Here is a 24,401-nt window from a genome sequence, read left to right on the forward strand (position 1 = left end):
TATTTCATTCCATGATGGAAGATATTCTGGGACAGAAATGACAGGGGTATAACCTAGGGGAGGACCCAGGGGCTGATTATGTCCCTAGCTGCTAATAATCTATGGAAAGTTTGGTACTTTTTAAGATTTCCTACAAGTGAATTTTATTTTGATAAAAAAAGGGGAAACTTTTTAAGTTGTGTGTGTGTGTGTGTGTGTGTGTTACATGTTGCAGAACTGTTCTCTCCCCCAAGTTGTACCAGTTCACAATTTCACTAGTGGCATGTGAAATGCTCATTTGATAACATTCTTGCCAAAAATGATGGTAGAAACTTTAAAGATTCACTGCCAATTTATTAGGCAAATATGGGTCAGCATTATTTTAATTAGCATTTCTTTGAGTAACAGCAAAGTTAAACTCTTTTCTTACATTTGTCCATTTTTATTTCCACTTTTATGAATTACAGATTCATTCTTTTGCTTATTTTTCTATTAAGGCATAAATGGTTTTATTGATTAAAAGAATATTTATATACAAAGACATCAACCCCTGTCTTATATATTGCAAAGAATGCAAAGCAAATTATAAATAATAGAAAATAAAATTTATCATTAAAGATAATTAAGTCCTGGAAAATCTCCCCAAGAGCAGCTGTGAGAGTTCCATCTCTTTTTATATTTCACAGGGAGACACCCAAAACACACATATCCCCAATAGTTCTAAATTACGGAATTAGAGAATGGGAAGCAGTAGAATGGAGTCAAAGATGTTTCATAAACGTCCTAAATTCTATGACCAAAACTAAGACTAACAGAAGGGCAAAACGTGTTTGACGCTATTTTAAAGATAATGTTCAGTGGGTTGATAGTGATGTGTGATAAAGCAAATACAGCAAATGTTAATCATAGACTCTAATAGATAGTAAGTAGATGGGCATATGGGTGTTCACTGTACACTGCTTTACATTTTAACGCATATTTGAAAGTTTTCATAATAAAATATTTGGGAAAAAAGATAAAATTTACCTTCTACACGAATACATTTCCATGCCTGTGTTATCTGTTGGGCTAATGTTGTCTTCCCAACCCCCTTAAAAAGAAAGATATTATTTAAAACCCAGTAGAATAGCTATTTGCCAATAAAACAGATATTTTTAAAGATTCTATTGATGGTTACTATAATTACATAATATTATCAAGTAAAATTTTTTCCATACAATAAATAAAGAATAGACCCTAGATATTTATAGCTTCATTTTTCTCTATTAACTGCCCCGTTTGCCACATTTTATGAAGTGATTTTTTTAAATTAAGAAAATAGCCCTGAAAGCAGGAAGCTGTACCATAATGGTATTCTAGATATTGCACTCTTTTGATTGTTAAATTTTGTAATTTTGAGTACAAATCATTTTGATTATATTGAGATTCATCATTTTATTTCCTACCTAAAGTTTATAATTGTGAATGTCTTGACAGACTTCCATTTAGTAACTTTCAAGAGCAAAAATTCCTTCTTAATGGACATCTTTGAAAAGTATCATAGTTTAAAGATAAAAGTTCACTTTAATGAAGTAACACTTGCATCTGATTGCTTCCACTGTTGACTTTTAAAATTCTCTTCTGTTTTTAGAAACATAATAGAAGTTATTGGAACCATTTCTTGACCCTGCCCCAGGGTCTCTAGAAAATCGTCAGCCCTTAGACTCTGCTATTCCGGAGAGGCTTTTATATTAACCACCTTAGGTACTCTAATGGTAACTACCAACTAAGCTCAGGGGCTGAAAAAAGCTCTCATCTAGAGGTCCTTACTAGAACTGCCTAGGAAGGAGAGCTATCTTACGACAGCCATTCTTGGTTTCTTCCTGTTTTGCAGAAAGATAATACATAGGTCCACTAACACTCTGTGGGTAAAGATGAAGCACATCCCCTCTCAGGAGCTTTAGATACTGATGAGAGTATCCTCCATTTGTCTCTTTAGTGTCCTGTCTTCACATATCCAGAGAGCCTCACAATAAATTTCACAGAAAGTTTTATATGAAAATTGAGTGTGAAATAACCTTGGATCACATACTACTAACAATTGTCATGGTGCAGTGCCTTGATGAGTTAATTTATTCATAATATAAAAGCAAAGATAAATACAATCTAGGTTCCTTTTCAATAATAGCGTACAAGAGGAGAGAAAGTTATAATTTACAACCAATACTATATCAGAGTTTGTCATACAGTGAAAGTCTAACAAACACTCAAAAAAAATTAGCACACGATGTGGTTTTCAATCTTGTATGGTAACATGAGATTATGACTTTAAAGATTTAAAAATATATTAAATAATAAGTTAGAAGAGATAACTTACTGGTTTCCCAAATACAACAAAGCAAACAGGTTTAGACAACATAAAGTTTTTGTCAGCTTCATCTTCATTAAATATATCCACAAAAGGATGCTCTTCTGTCTTCTCTTGAGAAGTCATAATACAAAATACTACAGTAAGAAAGAGTAAGATTGTTAAAGTGCCTAATTTAGGAGGAACGGGCAAGCAGGTTAGGGAGAACTAGAATATTCTGTGGATTAACTTAGCCCAGAAGCCGTTCCATGCCACTAAGAGATGGATTTTGCCAATAATGGCAAATAAGTTAAACTGATCTATTAAAACAATAATAGGTTCATAGTCTGAGACAGAAAGCAAAAGCCAGCTATATGCTATATAAGACAGCTAAAATAAAGTATCTTTGAAAGACGAAATTAAGGAAAAAATACATACATGTATATATTCATATGTATGTTTTGATGTGTGTATTCTATTAAAGATCAAATTAGTGTACACACAACCAGCCACACAAAAACCCAATAGCAAAATGCTTTAAAAAATCAAACTAAATATATTATATGTGTATAGACATATAAATTTGTCAGTGGGTATGTGTGTAGGGCCTACTAATGGCTCTAATTAGAAATCCTAATGGAAATGAGAAAATACATAGAACTGAAAAATAATGAACATAATATATATCAAAATATATCAGCTCACAGTTTAAGAAGTTAGAAAAAGGAAAATATATATTAAAAATTAATAAAATAGAAAAACATTATATAAAGAAGGGCAACAAAGCTAAATAGCGGTATTTTGAAGAGATTTACAAATTGAAAACTCTGTCAAGATTGATCAAGAACAGAAGATAAAAGGCACAATTAAATAATATCAAACATTAGTTTTTTAGAGGTGTGTTTTCTCACATCTCAAAACTAAGATTTTCCTACATTTTCATTGTTGTTGATTTCTTTCATTAATCAGAGACTGTTCTCCATATTATATTAATTCTTTGAAATTTGTTGAGTCTTGCCTTATGGCCTACCACATGGTAATTTTCAAAAAAATTGTCTACATCCTTGAAAAGGATACACAATTTATATTTGTTTGATGTAACGTTCTTTAAATGTTTACATCAAGTTTGTGAATTTTATTGGTTAAATCTTCCATAATGCTTACTGATTTGCTGTCTACTTGATCAAACAATATTAGACATAGGAGGAAGGACCACAGAGAAAATAATACTGCAGATATATAGATAATAAAAGGCTATCATAAAGTTATCCCAAATAAATTTGAAAACTTAGGCAAAATTGACAAATTACTAGAAAAATCAGCTTCTTGAGAAACAGAGAAAACTTGAGTGGTTCTATAACCATTAAGGAAGCTGAATCAGTAACTAAAAATCTTCCCATAAGGAAACCAGATGGTTTTATTGATGTGCTCCAAGTCTTGCAACCTTATAGACACTCTTTCAGAAAAAGGATAAAGTGGAGACTTCTTACTTAATTTATGGCTCTCATATAACCTCCATACCTAAACCAGAGAAGAGTGCAAAAGAGCAAAATTATATGCCAACTTCATTCATGAACAAGATTTTTTAAAATCCTAATCAAAGTATTAGCAACTTGAATCTAGCAATATATGAAGAAGATAATAACATCATGGCCAGGTTGGGTTTCCCTAGGAATTCAAGGATGGTTAGTATGAGAAAATTAATTTATCATATTAAAATAAATTTAAGGAGAAAAACTATATGATTATCTTAATAGATGTAGAAATAGTATGAGACAATTCAATACCCTTTAATGTTCAATAAAAGATAAACCTCTTAACAACTAAGAATAGAAGGGAACTTCTTTTATTGATAAAGGGTATGAATGAAAGATACCCTTATATTTAATGATTAAATATTTAAAATGTTCGTTTTAAGACAAAAGAAAGAAAAGTGTAATTATTCCCAGTTGATATGACTGTCTACATAGAAAACCCAAATATGTCACAGATAAATTTTAAGAATTAATAAGATAATCCAATTTGCTGAATTCAAAACCATTATACAAAATTCAGTTGCATTTCTATATATCAAAAATAGCTAGAACATGTAACCAAATATAAATATGACTTAGCAGCAAAAATATAAAATAAACAGGATTAAATAGTACAAAAGATATACAAGCCCTTTATGGAAAAGTTACAAAACCTTATGAAAATACTTTAATGAATAGACTTGAAAAATGGAAGAAAACTTTGTCCCAGTGGTCTGGGACATTGTTCACAGAACAATGAAAAATGGATTGGAGGGGGCTGTATACTTCCAGGTAAATGCGATATGATTACATTTCTCTGTGGAAGTTAAGAATATTCAAATGGGCTCAATATACCAATATTATTTTAAGATGACAATATGATGTAGTAAGTATTACTAGTACATTAAAAAGATTTGAGATGAAAACTTCAGGAAGTAAAGGGCTGAAATTTCAAGTTTTTAAAAAATACCATCAAAATAAGTAATGGTAGTATAAAATGTAGTTGTAAAGGAGAAAATGCATCTAAACCTCTTAGAGAGATCATGCATTTATTAAGGAGTCTCCGTAAAGCACACTAAAACCAGGGCGATAAGGCCTGGGATGGGTATATCTAGTTGGATGTCTAAGTACCTTGAGTTTTGAACCCCAAGATTACCCCCAAATGCTCTGTATTAACAGAAGTAACCTTCTCCTTTATGGAAGAGAGCAGCCTCTCTGTGCCTCACCTGAGGCAGATGCCTCAGAAGACAATGCTCGACTTTTACAAGCTTATTTCCCCTCATAGTTTCTAGAGCAGTAACTGGGGTCAAGTGTCAGCCCAGCCCAACTGGGGAGGCACTGGACAGGAAGAAAGGTGTTATGCACCTAAAGAGCTCCAGGGCCTGGCTATGAGTGTACCAACAGGAACCAGGAGAACACGCCTGGGAAAGATCTTGAGGGTGTCAGGTGAGGGGAATGCAGACTGGATGGGGGTTTATTGATAGTGGGCTGTCTCCCATGACTCATAGTTTAACATCCTAGCTAGGACACCTGGAGCAAGTCCTAATTCACTGCTGGTAAGGTTACTTGAAGCTTGGAAAAAACAGTGAGGTGTAAATGCCAGAACTGCCTTGACAGGGCACAGAGGCAGGTGTTAAATACTCACAGAAGTGGCATGTTAAATGGATTTATTATGTTAGGCCAGAGAACCATCAGCTTACTCTGCTCTTTGGGATGGACAGAGGGCACTCTTTTCATTAAGATGTTAAGGAATGAACTAGTAAGGGAGCACTGGCATAATTAAGAAGCTCAGTGGTGGCTGTCCTTTTTTGGGCCAGGATTTAAAGTAAGGGAGAGGCCGCTATGATACTGGGTTCTCATGTGTCAGTGGGGATGACAGGGTCTGGAAGAGCAGAGGCCAGGTGGCAGCCCTTAACTGTCAGAAACAAAGTAGGTATAATTACTATAATGGGCAGCAAGCCCAGAATGGCCACAAGCAAGACCCACAGAGATCTGCGGTGATAGTGATAAACCATGGGCTCCCTAGGGGTGAGACAGATGAGCAGTCGATGAAAGTGTTGATTAACTTACATTTCTAAAAACAAAAAAGGGTAAGTGAACCAAAGGCTGATGTCAGCAGCCACAGTGGAAGTCATGATTCCTTGTTCATGATTCCAGAGCCCACTGACTGAAGGGACGGCAAGGAGTCCTCGAGGATCTAGCCTACAACTCCATAGCAAGTATTTATAATAGGGATTCCCCAATCCTTCCCCAAGAGAACCTACAACAATTAACCAGAGAAATAGACACTGTGGAAATAGGAATATTCTCCTCTTTTAATGGTTATAGGACACAGGGTCTCAGCTGACATCAATACCAGCAGTTCCAAAATGCCATCATAGCCTCGTATTAGAGCGAGGGCAAATGGAGAACCAGTGATAAATGGAACCTTGGCTCAAGTCGGTCTTACGGTGCATCCAAAGTGTCTGAAGGATCACTTGGTGGTTATTTTCCTGGTCCTGGAGTGCACAACAGGGATTGCAGCTGGAAAAACCTTCATAGGGATTCCCTAACTGTGGAATAAGGGCCACTGTGGTTGAAAAGGCCAAGTGGAAGCTCATGAAACTGCACACCTGCTCCTTAGCCTCTGCTCTAGATGAACAATAGTAAATCAATCCTGAATGAAATGGAAGAGTGCTACCCCAAAACTATTTAAAAGATGCATTGTCCTGTTTAATTCTCTAGTCTGAGCTTCTGCAAAAAACAGATCATGACAGATGATATTGGACCACTGTAAAGGTAACTAGGGGCAGCCCCAATTGCAACTGCTGTGCAGAGAACTTTACTAGATGGACACAGCTTCTTATACTTGATATGTAGCTACTCAGCTGGAAAATGCATTTTTTTTTTTTCAATACATGTCAAGGAGGAGGATCAGAAGCAGTCTGTATTTACTTAGAACAGTCAGCAATGGACATTTAGTCTTACCCCGGGACTCTTTGTAACAAATGTAGTACAAAGGAGTCTTGTTTATCCACCATATTGACAATATCAGACCTGGTGAGTGGGAAGTAGCAAGTGTTCTGGATGCCCTCATAAGACATATGGGCAGCAGAAAGTGGAAAATAAACCTACAAAGATTCGAGGACCTGTTATATTGGTGAAGTTTTAAAAGGCCAGTGGTCTGGGACATTCTGAGACATTCTCTCCAAGGTAAAGGACAAGTTACTGTACCTTACACCTTCTACCTCTTAAAAAGAGGTGCAATATTTTGTAAGTCTCTTTAGTTTTTCAAGACAGCATGTAGCACATTTGGGAATACTGCTCTGATCCATTTAAAGGGTGACTTGGAAAGCTGTCAGTTTTGAGTAGGGCCGAGAGCAAGAGAGAGCTCTGCAGCAGTTTCAGGCTATGGTGCCGAGGCCTTGCTTCATGGGCCATATACCTGGCCAGATCCCACGATGCTAGAGGTAGCTGTGCTAGGTAGGATACCTTTTGGAATCTTAGAATGCCTGGCCATGGGACGTCACACGGAAGTGCCCATCGTGCGCTGGGTATGTCAGACAATCAAGTCCTCAAGCTGGGCAGGCACAGCAGTAATCCACTGAATGAGAAAAATGGAACACTGGGATCAGGCCAAATACATTTCATAAGCAAGCAGCCTAGACACCCCCATGTCATCTATCTCTGGCTCACCAATGTCTCTTGGCTCATACCTCATATGGAATTCCCTAGGAACAGCTGATAAAAAAAAGAAAAAAAAATCATGGATGAATCACGATATATTGGTGCCAGCTGTAAACAGAATGCTTTCAGACTTTAGTCCCATTCAGGTGTAGCCCTGAGAGATGGTGATTAGGGGAAATCGTCCTGGTCGGCAGGGCTTTAAGCAGTATTCCTAGGTCCTCAATTTGGAGAACAGTGCTGAATGGCTTGGTGCAGGGCCTGGAAGGAGCAAGACTGGATGATAAGAGAAAAAAAAGCTCTGGGGAAGAAGCATGTGAATGGGGCTATGAGAGTGGTGTAACAAACGTGATATATGGTGATCCCCAATGAGTCACACCCTCGTATAAGGAGTTACTGCACTGGCAGGTGGAGGTAGTTGCTGCTGCATAATTGGGGGCAGGGAGATATCTATTTTTGTGCTTCCTTTTCTTTTAGAAACTGGGACCAGACACCGCCTTGAAGAACCAGTGACAAGGTGCTGGAAATTTAATGTGTGGGGAGGGGATTGACTACGAGTGGCACAAAGAGTAGAACGTAGCGGATGTTATTAGTGCCCTGCCCCTATCCACTTGATATGTGCCTTTTCCAGGGATGACCGGCCCAACTTCCAAGGGCTGGCACGTATGATTCTTTGTCTAAGGACTCTTTGTCTAAGGACTCTTTCTAGCTGCCAGAACTTATTCTGCCTGAGCATAGGGCAGACTAGAAGTTACAGGGAATTAATGTTCTGCCATAGCAGCCCTCAACCAATAACTGATGGAAGTTGGTGAATAAATACCCCAGCTCCCTTTTCCCTTACAAGGAATAGCTGAGACAGACATACAAGCATTCCCCAGTGAATTCAGCCCACAGAGAAATTTGCTTGATAATATTCCCTTTATTAGCTTCCTTCCCTTTCCTGCTGTTGTTCGCTAGATTATTGCCCATGTAAACGATCTGTCCTCAAATTTTGTCTTAGGATCTACTCCTGGGTGAACAAAACTAAGACCAGGTTTGAATGAAAGTGCTTAATTATAGTATAACATAATAATTGAACACTAAATATTGGAAAACCAGAGTTCTACAGTTATTTTGAGTTGTTATCCTAAATAAAAACATTGTGCAAATACTTAACTCATGTTCAGACGAGTTGGTTTCCATTATGAAGTGGAACAGAACTAAATATTTTTCCCAGTTAAAAGATCTAAGTCAATGCAAAATGCCAGAACTGACATGGCCATCTTTCTAGTTCTTAATAAAAAGGGACCCAAACTATGAAAGAAAATGTAAAATAATAAATAATTAAATGTTAATTTTGTGTAATTTCTCAATTTTGAATTTACAATATAATCCCTAATGTCACATTATGGATTTTAAATGTTAAAGTTTCCTTACACTTATAGCAGTTGAAAAATCCTCTAGCAGTGGGTTCTGCGGTTAACAGGGGGCCAATCTCCTGGGAAACCTAGCACTTCTACCTGGGTTAGCTGTCCCTGGAGTACATCTTACATCTCACAGTAGGTGCTCACTAAGTATCTGTGGAATGAAGACATTGATACTTGAAAAGGGAAGTGGGTTTAAAAAGCGGAATTTACGGAGATCCCGAAGTTTAGTTTTGCAAGAAAAGGAACTGGTCTGGGGTCCACGCAGGAGGTGGGATTCCATTCGTGCGACACCAAAATGCATCCGAGCGGTGGACTCCGACCCCTACTTACCTGGCCGCAGCGGACCCCAACGGACCCCCACGAGCAGGCCGTAGCCGCCTCCCGGGACTCTCTGTGGATCGGTTGCCAAGGGATCTGCTGAGCGGTTGCCAAGGGAGCCCAGAGCTGAGAAGAGCGCAAAACCTCTCGGGGGGCGGGGCCTCGGGATGTGGGGCTGTGATTTATTTTCTCATTTTCAACATTCACTTTTGTACCTAATTTTGTATTCATAATTATAATACACTCCTTTTCACAAAAATGGAAGGTGATGATCAAAGAGGGTACATGCATTGTCTATTTATGTTCACGCACATCCAAAGGAAGAAACCTTACTTTAACGCAGAACTACAAAGCCAGTGCTACACTGCACTGCATTACATACACTCGGCAGCTCATTTTTAGAAATTACAGGTGGTTAATCTCGTGCACAAGTATGTAGCAAAGTTGGAAATTTCCAACTTTAGATGATTCAAAAAAAATTGCTTGAACCACACACCCTCTGGACAATGTGGGTTTTGTTGACTCTCCTAAGGGGAAAATAGACAACAAAGAGAGCGAGGGCGGCGGGGGAAACACACTCAGTGAAAGAACATTGTAGGTTTCCAAGAACACAAGGGCAGAAGTAGGCAGGGAAAAACAGACCAACTTGGGAACGGATCTATCTGCAACTCGGAGAACCTCTTCAAAAGAAGCAATGCAGTCCCCAAAGATCCACGTTTCTGAAGAGGACCAGATAAACGAAAGATTCAACTAAACCAGCAGCTCTGTCCCCGCCCACTTTTTCTCTTGCCAGTACCAAAGATGGCGCTCTTTGCTTCCCCCCTCGGCAGCACGCAGGTTCTGGGAACCTCTACACGACCTCTCTATGGTGCACCCTCCAGCCCCGCCCTCTCCGTGCCTGGGGCTGGGCTTGCCTGGAGGTGGGGCGTAGGATCCGGAAACACTTAAGCAGTATTAGCTGGTCAGCTATATATTTATCGCCCAGGCGGTGTTTTTCCCGGCTGAAGCCGCGGTGCAGGGTCTGAGACGTCTTCTCTTCGAGTCTCCTGGGGCAGTCCAGAGGCTGCCACAACCTGGGCCGCGGCCTGGGGCCCTGCCGTGGGGCCCCCATTAGCTCGCGCCATGCCTGCGGCCGCCGCCCCCATTATCAGCTCGGTTCAGAAACTGGTCCTGTACGAGACTAGAGCTGTGAGTACCCTGCGTAGTGGAGCGCGGGCGGGAGGATAGCGGCCGAGTAGGTGTGGGGCAGAGGCAGCATTCCCCCAACCACGCCCCCCCCCCCCCCATTTTCCCAGTTCCCTAATCCCAGTGGCGGGGAATATGCCCGAGGGGGCTTCGCCAAGTTATCGCACCCAGGGCTTTTGCACGTAAACATTTCCACTTAAAAGCCACGGTCGGAACACACTGGCAACAGGTGTGTGTGGTATCTCAGTAACTGTTAATGAGGTTTTATACGAGTTACTGAATTCTTTGCAACTTTCAAAAAGTCTTAGAGTTCTACGGTTCACTGGTTACAATACAGGCAGGGGTATTGGAGAATGTTTTTGACCTGTGAATCGGTAACTTGTCTGTTTTCCTATTCCATGGCATAGGATCACTATGATTTATGTTAATTACGTGCGCTTTTATTGCTGACATTTTTGGTTATGTTTATTTGAAAGGAAATAAAAACTTATTCTGTTTAAGGACAGTTGACTTGTTGGGGTAACATTATTTTGCTTTTCACTTGACTTTTTTCCAACACATTTTATTTTGTTTTATTACTTCAAATTGCCATGAAAATAGTTGCTAGTAGAATAAGCAGATTCGTTTTTATGTTTAGGTTACTAGTTCCCTAAAATTTAGGGAATGGTGTTTATAGAAATACGTACTTTGTCATTTGTGTGGTTGGAAAATAAAGTATACTTTCTAAAATTGGGGTAACAGTGATATTAGGGTCTGTGTTTAAATTACACTTTATGGTAACAAGATTGCATGTGCTGGAAACCTGCACAATACTCTTCCTTGTGCTATAGAGTGTCTTATAAGGCGCAGTCAGTGGAACTTGGGTTGTCTCTACTAGATAGAAGAGTATAAGAAGGTACTTATCCTAACAGTTTCTCGGTTATAACAGGGTCTTAATAGCTTGTCTGCCTCAGGTCATCATTAGTGTAGAAACACTGTTGACCCTAAATTAGTTTTGGTGACAATTTCATTTGATTAGATGCAGACCATAAGATGAAATTAATTACCTAATATACTGTATTTGCAAATATCTTCAGTTGTCCTCTGAGGAGAGCTCTACAGAAGTATCATTTTGAAACAAAACCTTCTGCTTTCTGTACAAGTGCTGATAAATGTCCCTAGGTAGAAACATACATACTATGTTTAAAACACAGAAATTTCAGCCCATTAATAAGCTGAACATTCATGAGGACTGGCTGAGAAGCGAGTGTTCTTTCTAAAGTACAATTAATATTATAGGGCTTTTCTGCTCAGAACCCTTCAGTGGCTCCCGTTCTGAGGAGAGTAAATAAACTCTGTATCTCTTAGTTGCCTGTTTAGTTACTGGCAACTAATTAGATCCTAGGAATTTAAAAAAAAAATGGTAGCAGGTTGTATTAATGAGACTAATAGCTAATGCTTTTGGAAGAGTTCTAGGCCAGGCACTGGTCAAAGCACTCTACATACTTTATTATTTAATCCTCATAAAACTTCTAAGGGGAAATGTAGTTGCTGTTCCTGTTATTATTTGGTGAAGAAGAAAAATGAGGCAAAACAAGTTAGGACAGTGCTGTTGAATAGTGTGGGCTGGCAGCTGGTGCCAGGCATAGATAGTTTGTAACTGGATGGCAACAAATTGCATATAGAAATTGAGAGTGATTAGAAACTTTTACAGCGATTTGACAGAGTAATTGCCGCCAGCCGCGGCGGGTCCTCAAAGTGCAGCAACGACGAGAGGGGGTAGGGAACTGAAAGCACCAAGGTATGGGATCAGAAGGGCACAAGCAACTGATGGTTGCAAGGCAAGTTTAATAACAAAGCATAGCCATATATATATACCCCTAAAGCAGGGACTTTGCATAGTCATTGTAAAGTAGAAACTTTGCATAACCTTTGTTCTGTGGAACTAGTCTTTCATCTTAGGCTTAGTCGCCACCATAACTGCATTAGCGGGTTTATCGTCTCTCGGTTTAGTCGCCACCTTATCTGCATTATCTGCATCAGCGGATCTATCGCTTGTTCCACAAAGGCACCAATTTCCCCTCCAGGATTTCTTTTCCTAGCTTTAGGGAACAACCAGGGACTCCCATTAACTGAACAGGTCCCTGGAGCGATCTGGCCAAAGGCCATCTCCTTTTTTATGTTCATACCATAAAGTCCAGGATGCATACCAAGGAGAGTACAGTCGGGCCCTGAGGCTTATGAGGGTCTTAATGGCGCCTTCCTCAGAGGGCAATTCTCGCCCCATTTCCCCCTCTTATTTTTTAAAGCTTGATAATGCAATTTTAACCCATACACCTCCTGACGAAGAGCTGCGAGACGGCCAACAATAAAGCGTAATAAACAAGGTAATGCAATTAACATCAACAATACACATGACCCCACGGTAATCAATCCTGTGAGTCCATTTTGAAACCAATGTGTGGCGAGCATTGCCCTCTGAGGAAGGCGCCATTAAGACCCTCATAAGCCTCAGGGCCCGATTGTACTCTCCTTGGTATGCATCCTGGGCTTTATGGTATGAACGTAAAAAAGGAGATGGCCTTTAGCCAGATAGCTCCAGGGACCTGCTCAGTTACTGGGAGTCCCTGGTTGTTCCCTAAAGCTAGGAAAAGCAACCCTGGAGGGGAAATTGGTGCCTTTGAGGGAGAAGCCGAGAAGCCAACCAACCAGCTGATGCTGATAAGGTGTGACTAAGCCGAGAAGCCAACCAACCAGCTGATGCTGATAAGGTGTGACTAAGCGAGAAGCCAATCAACCAGCTGATGCCGATAAGGCGTGACTAAGCAAATTCCCTGCTTTAGGGGTATATATATGGCTATGCTTTGTTATTAAACTTGCCTTGCAACCGTCAGTTGCTTGTGCCCTTCTGATCCCATACCTTGGTGCGTTCAGTTCCCTACCCCCTCTCGTCGATTGTTGCTGCACTTTGAGGACCCGCCGCGGCTGGCGGCACCAATGTATTGGGTTTGTTTAACCATTGAAGCTGATACAAGAGTCCTTGAATTAATTGTTGGGGCCCATCTTCTTGTAGATGAGCTTCTTGAATTGTTTGTATTTCCGCATTAAGTTTTTGTATGTCCAAACTAATGTGTCCATCAGTCCATACACTTAAAATATGCATTTTTACTTTGTTCCAATCCCAGTCAGTTTCATTATAAGCGTGTTGAGTCACACAAATCCAAGTATATTTAGCATGGCAAATCAAACGCATTTTCAATTTTAAAGCCATAATTTGGTCTCCTAAACCTATGAGAGCATTTTTTTAACTCATCAACTTCAGTTTTTAGTTGAGTATCAATATGACTTTGTAATGCTAATGCAATACTGGTATTTTTAGACAACTGATTAATATAATGTGCTTGTTGTACAGTTTTACTTAATGCTCAACTGGCGGCAGCAGCTGTGGCTGTTAAAGCGGCTAAGGTTAATATGCTACATATTAATATTCCAATGAATCGTTTAGGTCTTTTTAAAGCTTTAGATAATTTTAGTCAAGCTTGCATGCTAGTACTATGATACCATGGTTCAGAAATATTTACAGGCAGCATTACATAGGAAGGTTGTTTTAACATCATAACAGAAAAAGTTCCTTTCATAGGCAGAATGCAAGTACTAAAAATACAATTTTGACAAGTTATATTATATCCTAAGGAACCAGAAGCAAACTCAATCTGTAAATCTCTTATTAGCAAGGCATATGGGGGTGCAACACAAGTAATAACCGGTTGATAAGAATAAGACAATGTAAACTTCCAAAAATCTCAATGCTTATAAAAAACCAAACTATTAGTAACAGGAACTGAAGAAATTAAAATGGTACCATTATTATAATTTAAGGTGCACCAGATTTGAGAATTACTCCATGTATCATTACATACTGCAAAATGACATTGGGGAAAATCAGAAGGAAAAAAGGAGGGAAACTTTAAACTTGTAACAGCTTTAACTATCTTTAAACTATGGCCGGCCAGTAAAGTCCCTTGTCCCCCTACATATACTTTAACACACAAATAGTATCCTGTATCAGACATCTGAAGCTGATCAATAAAAATAGAATGATCTAAGGGATCACTAACCTTAAGTCTGGAAATACGACCTTGAAAATGAACAGGCTTATGATCTTTATACCAAAACACATCGGTAGTCAAATCCCCACGTTTAGAAACAGTTTGTTTACAAGGAAGAAGTACAGATGATCCTACTTTTTTATATTTAGAATTAATCTTGGAATAAAATTGCTATTGTATAGTTGTTTCATAAGCCATTGTATGTTCCAAAGCTATAGCTTTAACACATCCTGACTCAATATTCAAAGGGCTTAAACAAACAGGAAAAGAATTAAACCAATTAGTGTAATTTATGGACTTATTCATGAGGGGAAGATTCACCATTACTCTCCCAAAAGTAGAATCATTATAAAACACAGGAAAATCAGCCTCTGTCCAAGTAACTGGTTGTAATAAAGGTGGATTGGGTATGTAGGCCCAATAAGAAAGGCCTTCAGCAGTTGGAGCTCCAAGCACTGCAATCATAGCCAAAAATAATGTAAGTGGGGTATGGGGTGCTGGCCCTTCTTCCATCAACCGCCGTGCCTGAAAAACTAAACATTGTAAGTGAAACCAAATTATTTATTTTTTGCCTCCTGTATTAGGCGCCTCCTCTGTCTTTGATTCCATCTCATCCTGCGTGGTATTTGTGGGGCTGGAGGGACACTCACTGGTTGACTGAGGCGGTGACGCCGCATCCTTCGGGTCAGATTGGCCATTGTGGGAGGCATGATAATGTCGTACCAATCATTCAGGGAGCCAACGGGGAGCTTTAGAATCCTTTGGAAAAACACAAACATAACCTCGACCCCACATCAATACAGGATCAGGACCTTTCCATTCATTGGTTAAGGGATCACGCCATTTAACCTCAGCATAATTCCGCAAAGTAGAGGAAAAAAGGCGTTCATAAGGAGTATGACCAAATCTGTTCACTGTTAAAAAAAATTTAAAATAAATACTGCATGCCATAACATATTCTGTGTGGAGTCCTATTATACTCCCCCTTTTTTATTTTTTGTAATATGTTTTAATTGTAGATTTATGTGCTCAATTATACCTTGTCCTTGTGGGTTATATGGAATTTTAGTTATATGATGGATAGAAAAAATAGAACAAAAGCGAGCAAAACTAGCACTAGTATATCCTGGGGCATTATTTGTTTTTAATTGTTTTGGAATACCCATACAGGTAAAACAGTATAATAAATGTGTAATAACATATTTAGTAGACTCTCCAGCTAGGGGGGTAGCAAGAATAAATCCAGAATAAGTATCAATAGTGACATGAACGTATTGTAATTTTTTAAAAAAGGGGACATGGATTACATCCATCTGTCAAAGTTGTCCAGGAAGTAAACCGCAAGGATTAACTCCAAAATGGGGAACAGGTAAATGAGTAACATAAGTTTTACAATTTTTAACAATTTGTCTGTGCTTTTTTTTGAAACTGTAAATTGTTTTTGTAGTATACTAGATGATTGATGATGTAAGTGATGTGATTGTTCAGTTTGTTGTACATTGGTAAGGTAATTCACAGCAAACACTTGTCTAGTAGTAGTATCCGCCAATTGATTACCTTGACTTAAAGGGCCAGGCAAGCCAGAGTGTGAACGAATGTGTAAAACCGCAACGGGATAAGAATGTTGTTGAATATATGACTGTAATAGTATAAAAATATTAAACAATTGTAAATCATTAGTATGACTGATTGTAGCTGTTTCTATATTTCTTAAAACTGTCATCAAATAATGACTATCAATATAAAGATTAAAAGATTTTGAGGTAAATGTTCTAAAGGCTAAAACAATAGCATATAATTTTACTCTCTGTGCAGAGGTAAATGACGTTGTTTTTTTTTTTTTTTTTTTTTTTTTGCGGTACGCGGGCCTCTCACTGTTGTGGCCTCTCCCTTTGCAGAGCACAGGCTCCGGATGCACAGGCCCAGCGGCCCTGGCCCACGGGCCCAGCCGCTCCGCGGCATGTGGGATCCTCCCGGACCGGGGCACAAACCCGCGTCCCCTGCATCGGCAGGTGGACTCTCAACCACTGCGCCACCAGGGAAGCCCCACGTTTTTTTTTTATAACCACATCATTAGACACGAGTGTCGCTACACCATTAGCAGAGCCATCAGTGAATACATTCCGAGCTCCAGTGATTGGCTTGGAGGTAATGATTTTCGGATAAATAAAAGAATGTTGTAGGGCAAAATGTACCAGTTTATCAGATGGGTAATGATTATCAACTTTCCCAGGATAATCGTAAAAGGCGAGTCCCCAGTGATTGGAGGTAAACAATAACCAGGAATGTTGTTGAGCAGTGTAAGGTATTATAATGTTGTCTGGCTCTGATCCCATTAACTGAATAGCCCTTTTTTGTCCTATTTGTATTAATTATGTAACTAATTTATAATATGGAGTTATTACTTTAGAAGTATTTTTATATGAACCCATTTTAGCACTCCATATTTTTGTCAAAAATAATGTAGTAGGCACATGAGGTGTAGGACAAACAATAAAAGAAACTGGTAAATGATAATCTATCCGAGTTAATTGCGCAGCTTGAATTGTTTGATTAACAATAGCAAGGGCCTTTTGCGCTGGCTCAGTTAAAACTCGAGGGGAATTAGGATTGGAATCCCCTTTTAAAATATCAAAAAGTGGTTGTAATTGAAATGTGGTTTTAAACTAGGGCGAAGCCAATTAATATTTTTTAACAATTTTTGAAAATCATTTAATATTTGCAAACAATCAGTTTTTATCTCAATTTTTTGAGGAACAATCTTTGGATCATAAATGTATCTCTCCAAATATGAATAGGGTGGATGTATTTGAATTTTTTTAGGGGCAATTATAAGCCCATGTTGTTGAAGTTGTAACTGTAATTCTTTATATGTTTGTTGTAGGACATCTGAATGTTTATGAGCGATAAGAATGTCATCTATATAATGAATTAAATATAAAGAAGGAAACTTTATAGGCTTAACTGTTGGCATAAGGTTGGACTATTGGTCATACCTTGAGGGAGCATTTTTTATAGGTTTAGTTGGGTTATTATTATTTTTTGGTTTCACCGCTCCAGGTTTTGATATAGCCTGGCGGCATACTCGGGCAAAATGACCTGGCTTGCCGCATTTAAAGCATGTTTGGGGACCAAATCCAGCTTTAGTGAGAGCAGCAGCAATGGCAGCTCCCTGTAAATATGATGGGCCAATATCAGCACAAACTCTAATGTAGTCTTTTAAAGTTCTTTTTTTTTTTTAAGGCCGAATAGCTGTTTGACAAGTACTGTTTGTATTTTCATAAGCTAATTGTTTTACTATAATTGTATCAGATGGGCCATCAGCAATAATACGACTAACAGCTTGTAGTAGTCTATCAACAAAATCAGCATAAGGTTCATCAGCCCCCTGACGCATCTTAGAAAGATCTTTCGTTTGACTAGAAGCGGGAAGCCTTTTTCAGGCTATAAGAGCAATGTGATTAATTTGGGCATAGGTTACAAAAGGAAAAGCTAACTGATCCTGTGATGCAAGATATTGTCTTTTACCTACTAACATTTTATAAGTAACTGGCAAATTATGAGCCCCGTTGCGATCAGCCTGCTTGGCAGCCTTCTCATAATAATCTGACTTTTACAGCAAATAATCCCCTCCATTCAAACAAGCATGAGCTATCGACTTTCAATCAGCAGGGGGCAATGTTTCAGCAGCAATGGTGTCAAGCATAGTTATAGTAAATGGTGCAATAGGCCCGTACCGGGCACAGGCAGATTTTAAGTCCTAAGTATCTTAAAAGATAAGGGCTGATACTCTTGAAGATTTTGTTGGGGATTTTGGGGATCTGGCCGTTCGACCACAGGGCGACAAAATAAAGGATCCTCGCCCCTAGATAATGCCCCTCTAACAGCCTGCTGTAAGGGGCTCAGTTTTAAGGGAGCAGAGGAAGATCAAGTTAAATTTTTAACAGACTGTTTTACCTGAGCTAGAATATGTTCATCGGGGTATTTTTTAGCTTTATATTTAGCTTCCGCATCAGCCAAATCGAAAGAGACGTTCTTATCAGAGGAGGTCTCAGGAGCCATTTTGGCCATTAAGGGGGGAGCAGTCGGGACCGGAGGGGAAATATCACACAAGTTAGGTACTGGATCATATATGGGCTCGAAACAGTCTTTAATTAAATTTCATAGAGTAAACGTAATAACGGGTACCCCACCCGGTCCGTTTTTATCGTAATGCCTTTTTAGACCCTCTCTAACCCTTTTCCATATAGCGGCATCCATAGAGCCCCCTTCTGGAAACCAAGGAGAGACTTTATAAACTTGTTGTAGAAAATCAGAAACTTGAGAAGCGGTCACAGTAGAGCCGCGAGCTTTTAACATCGAAAGTAAAGGTTGAGCGAACAATTGTCGCTCCTTAGATCCTTTTTGTCCCATATTTTTTTACTTCTGACTATTGCCCCGAGTTACTATCAACTTTACTATGTGGCCACACTTTCACTCTTCACTCCGGGGATTCACTTACCGAGATTCAGATGTCCCTCTCGTCAGGTCCCTGTTCGGGCGCCACTTGCCGCCAGCCGCGGCGGGTCCTCAAAGTGCAGCAGCGATCCACGAGAGGGGGTAGGGAACTGAAAGCACCAAGGTATGGGATCAGAAGGGCACAAGCAACTGATGTTGCAAGGCAAGTTTAATAACAAAGCATAGCCATATATATACCCCTAAAGCAGGGACTTTGCATAGTCATTGTAAAGTAGAAACTTTGCATAACCTTTGTTCTGTGGAACTAGTCTTTCATCTTAGGCTTAGTCTCCACCATAACTGCATTAGCGGGTTTATCGTCTCTCGGTTTAGTCGCCACCTTATCTGCATTATCTGCATCAGCGGATCTATCGCTTGTTCCACAAAGGCACCAATTTCCCCTCCAGGATTTCTTTTCCTAGCTTTAGGGAACAACCAGGGACTCCCATTAACTGAACAGGTCCCTGGAGCTATCTGGCCAAAGGCCATCTCCTTTTTTATGTTCATACCATAAAGTCCAGTATGCATACCAAGGAGAGTACAATCGGGCCCTGAGGCTTATGAGGGTCTTAATGGCACCTTCCTCAGAGGGCAATGCTCAGCCACAAGTAATTGTATTTCAGATGAATCAGCTAAACATTGGGTTTATGGTTTATGTCTTTGGCTTTCTGTTTTTAGCTTTGTTATGGAAATTTCAAGCAAATACAAAGTAAACAGAATAGTGTAATAAACTCCCATCTAGCCATCACCCAGCTCCAAAATTAGCAACATTCTGTCATCCTCTATTATCTGTAACTTGTTCCACTTCCCACCCACAACTTATTATTTTATATGGTTCTTTTTCTTTAAAATTTATGTAAATCGAATTGCACAAATCTAAGCTATAGAACTCAGACAGAAATATACATGTGTTAACCACACGCTTACGTTGTTGTGGAAAGTTCCCTTGTGTCCCTATCCAGTCAACTGTCCCCTTTCCCTTTCTGGCAACTAATATTCTGTTTTTTAAATGTTAGATTAGATATGCCTGTTCAAGAATTTTATATGGATGGAATTGTACAGCACACACGCAAGTCTAGTGTCTTTTGTTCAACATAATGTCTTTGAGGTTCATCCATGTTGTCGTGTGTATCAGTAGTTTGTTTCTTCTTATTGAATAGTTGTCCATTGTATACATATTCCACAATTTGTTTATACGTTTTCCCTATTGACTTAGACTGTTTCCACATTTAGACTGTTGTTAATAAGCCAGCTGTGAACATTCTTGAACAGTTATATTTGTAGACATATGTTTTCACTTCTCCTGGGTAAATACCTCTTAATGAAATTGCTGGTCATAGGGTTGATGTTAGGTGGTTGCACCATTTCACACTCCCATCAGCAAGGTATAAAAGTCTCCATTGCTCCATATCATTGCTGGCATTTAATGTTGTCAGTCTTTTTAGTTTGTTATTCTAGCGGTGTATAATGGCATCTTATTATGGTTTTAATTTGCATTCCCCTAATGACTAGTGATGTTGAGGATCAGTTCATGTACTTATTGGCCATTTTTATATCTTCCTTTTTGAAGTGTCTGTTCAAGTCTTTTGCCCACTTAAAAAAAATTAGACTGTTTGCCTTTTTATTATTGATTTATAGGAGTTCTTTATATATTATGGAATCAAGTCCTTCATGATATATGTATTGTGAATATTTTCTTTCAGTCAGCAGCTTGCCTATACCTTTCATTAATGATCTTTTTTCAGCTTTATTGAGGTATAATTGACAAACAAAATTGTAAGATATTTAAGGTGTGCAATGTGATGATTGTATGTATATGTATAAAATTTTATATATATATGCATTGTGTTAGCAATCTTTTGATGAACAGAAGTTTTTAATTTCAATGAGGTATAATTTATCAGTTTTTTTCTTTCATAGTTATTGCTTTCTGTGTCCTATCTAAGAAACCTTTGCCTACTCCCTGAGCACAAAGATATTTTCCTATGTTTCCTCTAAAAGATTTATACTTTTAACTTTACTTTTAGGGGTGTGTTTCATATTAAATTAATTTTGTATATGGTGTGATGCAGAGATTGCATTACTTATCTATTGTGGTGTAACAAATTACCTCCAAACTTAATTGCTTTAAACATTTCGTATTTCACAGTTTCAGTAGATTGGGAATCTGGGTGTGACTTAGCTGAGAGCTTCTTACTCAGGATCTCATGAAGTTGCAGATGTCAGGTGGGCTACAGTCCTCTTGACTGGGCTGGAGGACTTACTTCCAATATGGCTCACTCACATGCTTGGCAGTTGAGCTGGTTGTTGACAGGAGGCTTCAGTTCCTCACCTAATGGACATTTCCATAGGACTCCTTGAGTGTCCTTATGATGTGGTAGCTGGATTTGTCCGGAAAGAGTGATCCAAGAGAAACAAGGGTGAAGTACTTCCAATACTATGTGGCAAGAGTGGGCATCTTTGTCGTGTTCCTGATCTTAGAGGAAAAATTTCAGCTTTTCACTGTGAGTATGATGTTAGCTGTGGGTTTGTCATAAATTGCTTTTCTATGTTGAGATATGTTCCATCTGTATGAACTTTGATTAGAGTTATTACCATGAAAAGGTGTTGAATTTTGTCAGATGCTTTTTTTGCATCTATTGAGATGATCAGGTGATTTTTATCCTTTGTTTTGTTAATGTGATATATCACAGTGATTGATTTGTGGATATTGAACCACCTTGCATCCCTGGAATAAATTTCACTTGATCATGTGTCTGATCCTCTTTATGTATTGTTGAATTCGGTATTTTGTTGAGGAGTTTTGCATCTATATTCATCAGACATGTTAGCCTGTAATCTTCTTTTTTTTTTCTTGTAGTGTTATTGTCTGATTTTAGTATCGTAGAATGAATTTGGGAGTATTCCATTCTCTTCAATTTTTTGAATCATTTGAGAATGCTAGGTATTAGCTCTTTATATGTTTGGTAGAATTCCCTTGTAAAGCCATCCAGCCCTGGATTTTGTCTCCTTAGAGGTTTTTTCTTTTATTACAAATTCATTTTCACTACTGTGATCCGTCTTTTCAGGTTGCCTATTTATTCCTGATTCAGTCTTGGAAGAGTGTACGTTTTTAGAAATTTAACCATTTCTTCTAGGCTGTCCAAGTTGTTGACATATAAATGTTTGTAGTAGTATTCTCCGAAGATGTTTTGTATCTCTGTGATATCAGTTTTTATTTCTCATCTTTCATTTCTAATTTTGTTTGTTTGGGTCCTGTGTTTGTTTTTTCTTGATGAGCCTGGCTAAAGGCTTAAACAACTCTTGTTTTCATTGATCTTTCCTTCTTTTTTTTTCTTTGTCTCTATTTCATCTCTGATATTTACTATTTCCTTCCTTCTGCTGACTTTGAGCTTTGTTCTTTTTTTCCCTTATTCCTTTAGATGGTAGGTTAGGTTGTTTATTTGAGATTTTTCTTGTTTCTTAGGTAGACCTGTATTGCTGTAAACTTCCCTCTTAGGACTGCTTTTGCTGCATGCTGTAGATCTTGGAAAGTTGTATTTTTATTTTCATTTGTCTCAGGGTACTTTCTGATTTCCTCTTTGATTTCTTCATAGACTCATTGACTCATTGGTTTTTTAGTAGCAGGTTGTTTAGTCTCCAAGTGTTTACGTTTTTCTCATTTTTCTTCCTGTACTTCATTTCTAGTTTCCTATTCTTGTGTCTGGAAAAAATGCTTGATATAATTTTTGTCCACTTAAATTTGTTGAGACTTGTTTTGTGGCCTAGAATGTGGTTTGTCCTGGAGAATGTTCCATGTGTACTTGAAAAGACTGTGTATTTTCTAGTTTTGGATGAAAATTCCTGTGGATATCTATTAGTTTCAAATGGTCTAATGTGTCATTTAAGACTACTGTTTCCTTATTGATTTTTTTTGTCTGGATGATCTGTCCATTGATGTAAGTGGGGTGTTAAAGTCCCCTACAACTAGTGTATTATTGTCAATTTCTCCTTTTATGTCTGTTATTAGCTTTATATACTTAAGTGCTCCTATATTAGGTGAATATATGTTAATGAATGTTATATCCTCCCTTGTGTTGATCCCTTTATCGTTATAGAATGCCCTTCTTTGTCTTTTGTTATAGACTCTGTTTCAAAGTCTATTTTGTCTGATATGAGTATTACTACCCCAGCTTTCTTATTTTCATTTGCATGAAATATTTTTCCAGCTGTTCATTTTCAATCTGTGTGTTTCTTTAGCTCTGAAGTGAGTCTCTTGTGGGCCTCATATGGATGGATGGGTCTTATTTTTTAATCTGATCAGGCACCCTGTGTCTTTTGATTGGAGCATTTAATCCACTGACTTTAAAAAAATTTTTGGCTGTGTTGGGTCTTTGTTGCTGCACACAGGCTTTCTCTAGTTGTGGTGAATAGGGGCTACTCTTCATTGCAGTGTTTGGGCTTCTCATTGAGGTGGCTTCTCTTGTTGTGGAGCACAGGCTCTAGTAGTTGTGGCACATAGGCTAAGTACTTGTGGCTTGTAGGCTCTAGAGCGCAGGCTCAGTAGCTGTGGTGCTTGGGCTTAGTTGCTCCGCAGCATGTGGGATCTTCCCAGACCAGGGCTCGAACCTGGGTCCCCTGCCTTGGCAGGAGGATTCTTAACCACTGTGCCACCAGGGAAGTCTAGTCCATTGACATTTAAAGTGATTATTGATAGGTTTGTACTTACTGACATTTTGTTACTCGTTTCTGGTTGTTTTTGTAGTTCTTCTCTCTTCTTTTTTTATTTTAGTTACTTCCCTTGTGGTTTGATAGTTTCTTTAGTGGTATGCTTGTGTTTCTTTCTTGATCGTTTTTGTGTATATATTGCAGGTTTTTGATTTGTGGTTACCATGTGGTTCATATATGTTGACATATTGACTATATCTACTTGTGTAAACTGGTAGTCATTTAAGTTCAAACACATTCTAAAGGTCTATGTTTTTTTTACTCTGCTCCCCATGTTTTGTGTTTTGACGTCATGTTTTATATCTTCATATTTATCCCTTAACTGTTTGTTGTAGTTATAGTTGATTTCACAATTTTTTTTGTCTTTTAATCTTTATACTAGCTTATTTAGATGATTGATCCACAGTCTTTTACTATATATTTCTTTCCTATTGTGATTTTTTTCCTTTCTTATAGATTCTTACTTGTTGTAGCCTTTTCTTTTCCACTTAGAGAAGAGCCTTTAACATTTTTTTTAGGGTAGGTTTAGTATTGATGAACTGTGTTAGTTTTTGCTTGCCTAAGAAGTTCTTTATCTCTCCTTCAATTCTGAATGATAATCTTGCTGGGTAGAGTATCCTCAGTTACAGGTTTTTCCTTTTCAGCATTTTAAATATATAATGCAACTCCCTGTGACTTGCAAAGTTTATGCAGGAAAATCAGCTGATAATCATATTGG

The 24,401-nt window shown here is 38.5% G+C and overlaps 2 protein-coding genes across 10 annotated transcripts in view; one reads left to right on the forward strand and one right to left on the reverse strand.

Moving 5' to 3' along the window:
* Positions 1-9,283, reverse strand: part of AK9 (adenylate kinase 9) — a 116,515-nt gene extending 107,232 nt beyond the window's left edge. The window contains exons 1-3 of the mRNA XM_059083187.2: positions 9,219-9,283; positions 2,336-2,463; positions 1,006-1,069 (exon numbers count right to left, since the gene is read on the reverse strand). Of these exons, the coding sequence (XP_058939170.1) occupies positions 1,006-1,069; positions 2,336-2,452 (181 nt within the window). The 5' untranslated portion in view covers positions 2,453-2,463; positions 9,219-9,283. The remainder of the gene's footprint in view (positions 1-1,005; positions 1,070-2,335; positions 2,464-9,218) is intronic.
* An 823-nt stretch (positions 9,284-10,106) lies between these two features.
* Positions 10,107-24,401, forward strand: part of FIG4 (FIG4 phosphoinositide 5-phosphatase) — a 128,726-nt gene continuing 114,431 nt past the window's right edge. For 3 of the 9 annotated variants that reach the window (XM_067011615.1, XM_067011616.1, XM_067011617.1), the window contains exon 1: positions 10,125-10,394. In XM_067011615.1, coding sequence (XP_066867716.1) covers positions 10,329-10,394 — 66 coding nt within the window. In that variant the 5' untranslated portion in view covers positions 10,125-10,328. Of the gene's footprint in view, positions 10,395-15,772; positions 15,849-24,401 lie in introns of all 9 variants that reach the window. The other 6 variants (XM_067011618.1, XM_067011620.1, XM_059083594.2 and 3 more) reach the window with 6 other exon arrangements.

Source organism: Kogia breviceps, chromosome 13 (assembly GCF_026419965.1).
Source record: "Kogia breviceps isolate mKogBre1 chromosome 13, mKogBre1 haplotype 1, whole genome shotgun sequence".
Classification (NCBI taxonomy): Eukaryota; Metazoa; Chordata; class Mammalia; order Artiodactyla; family Physeteridae; genus Kogia; species Kogia breviceps.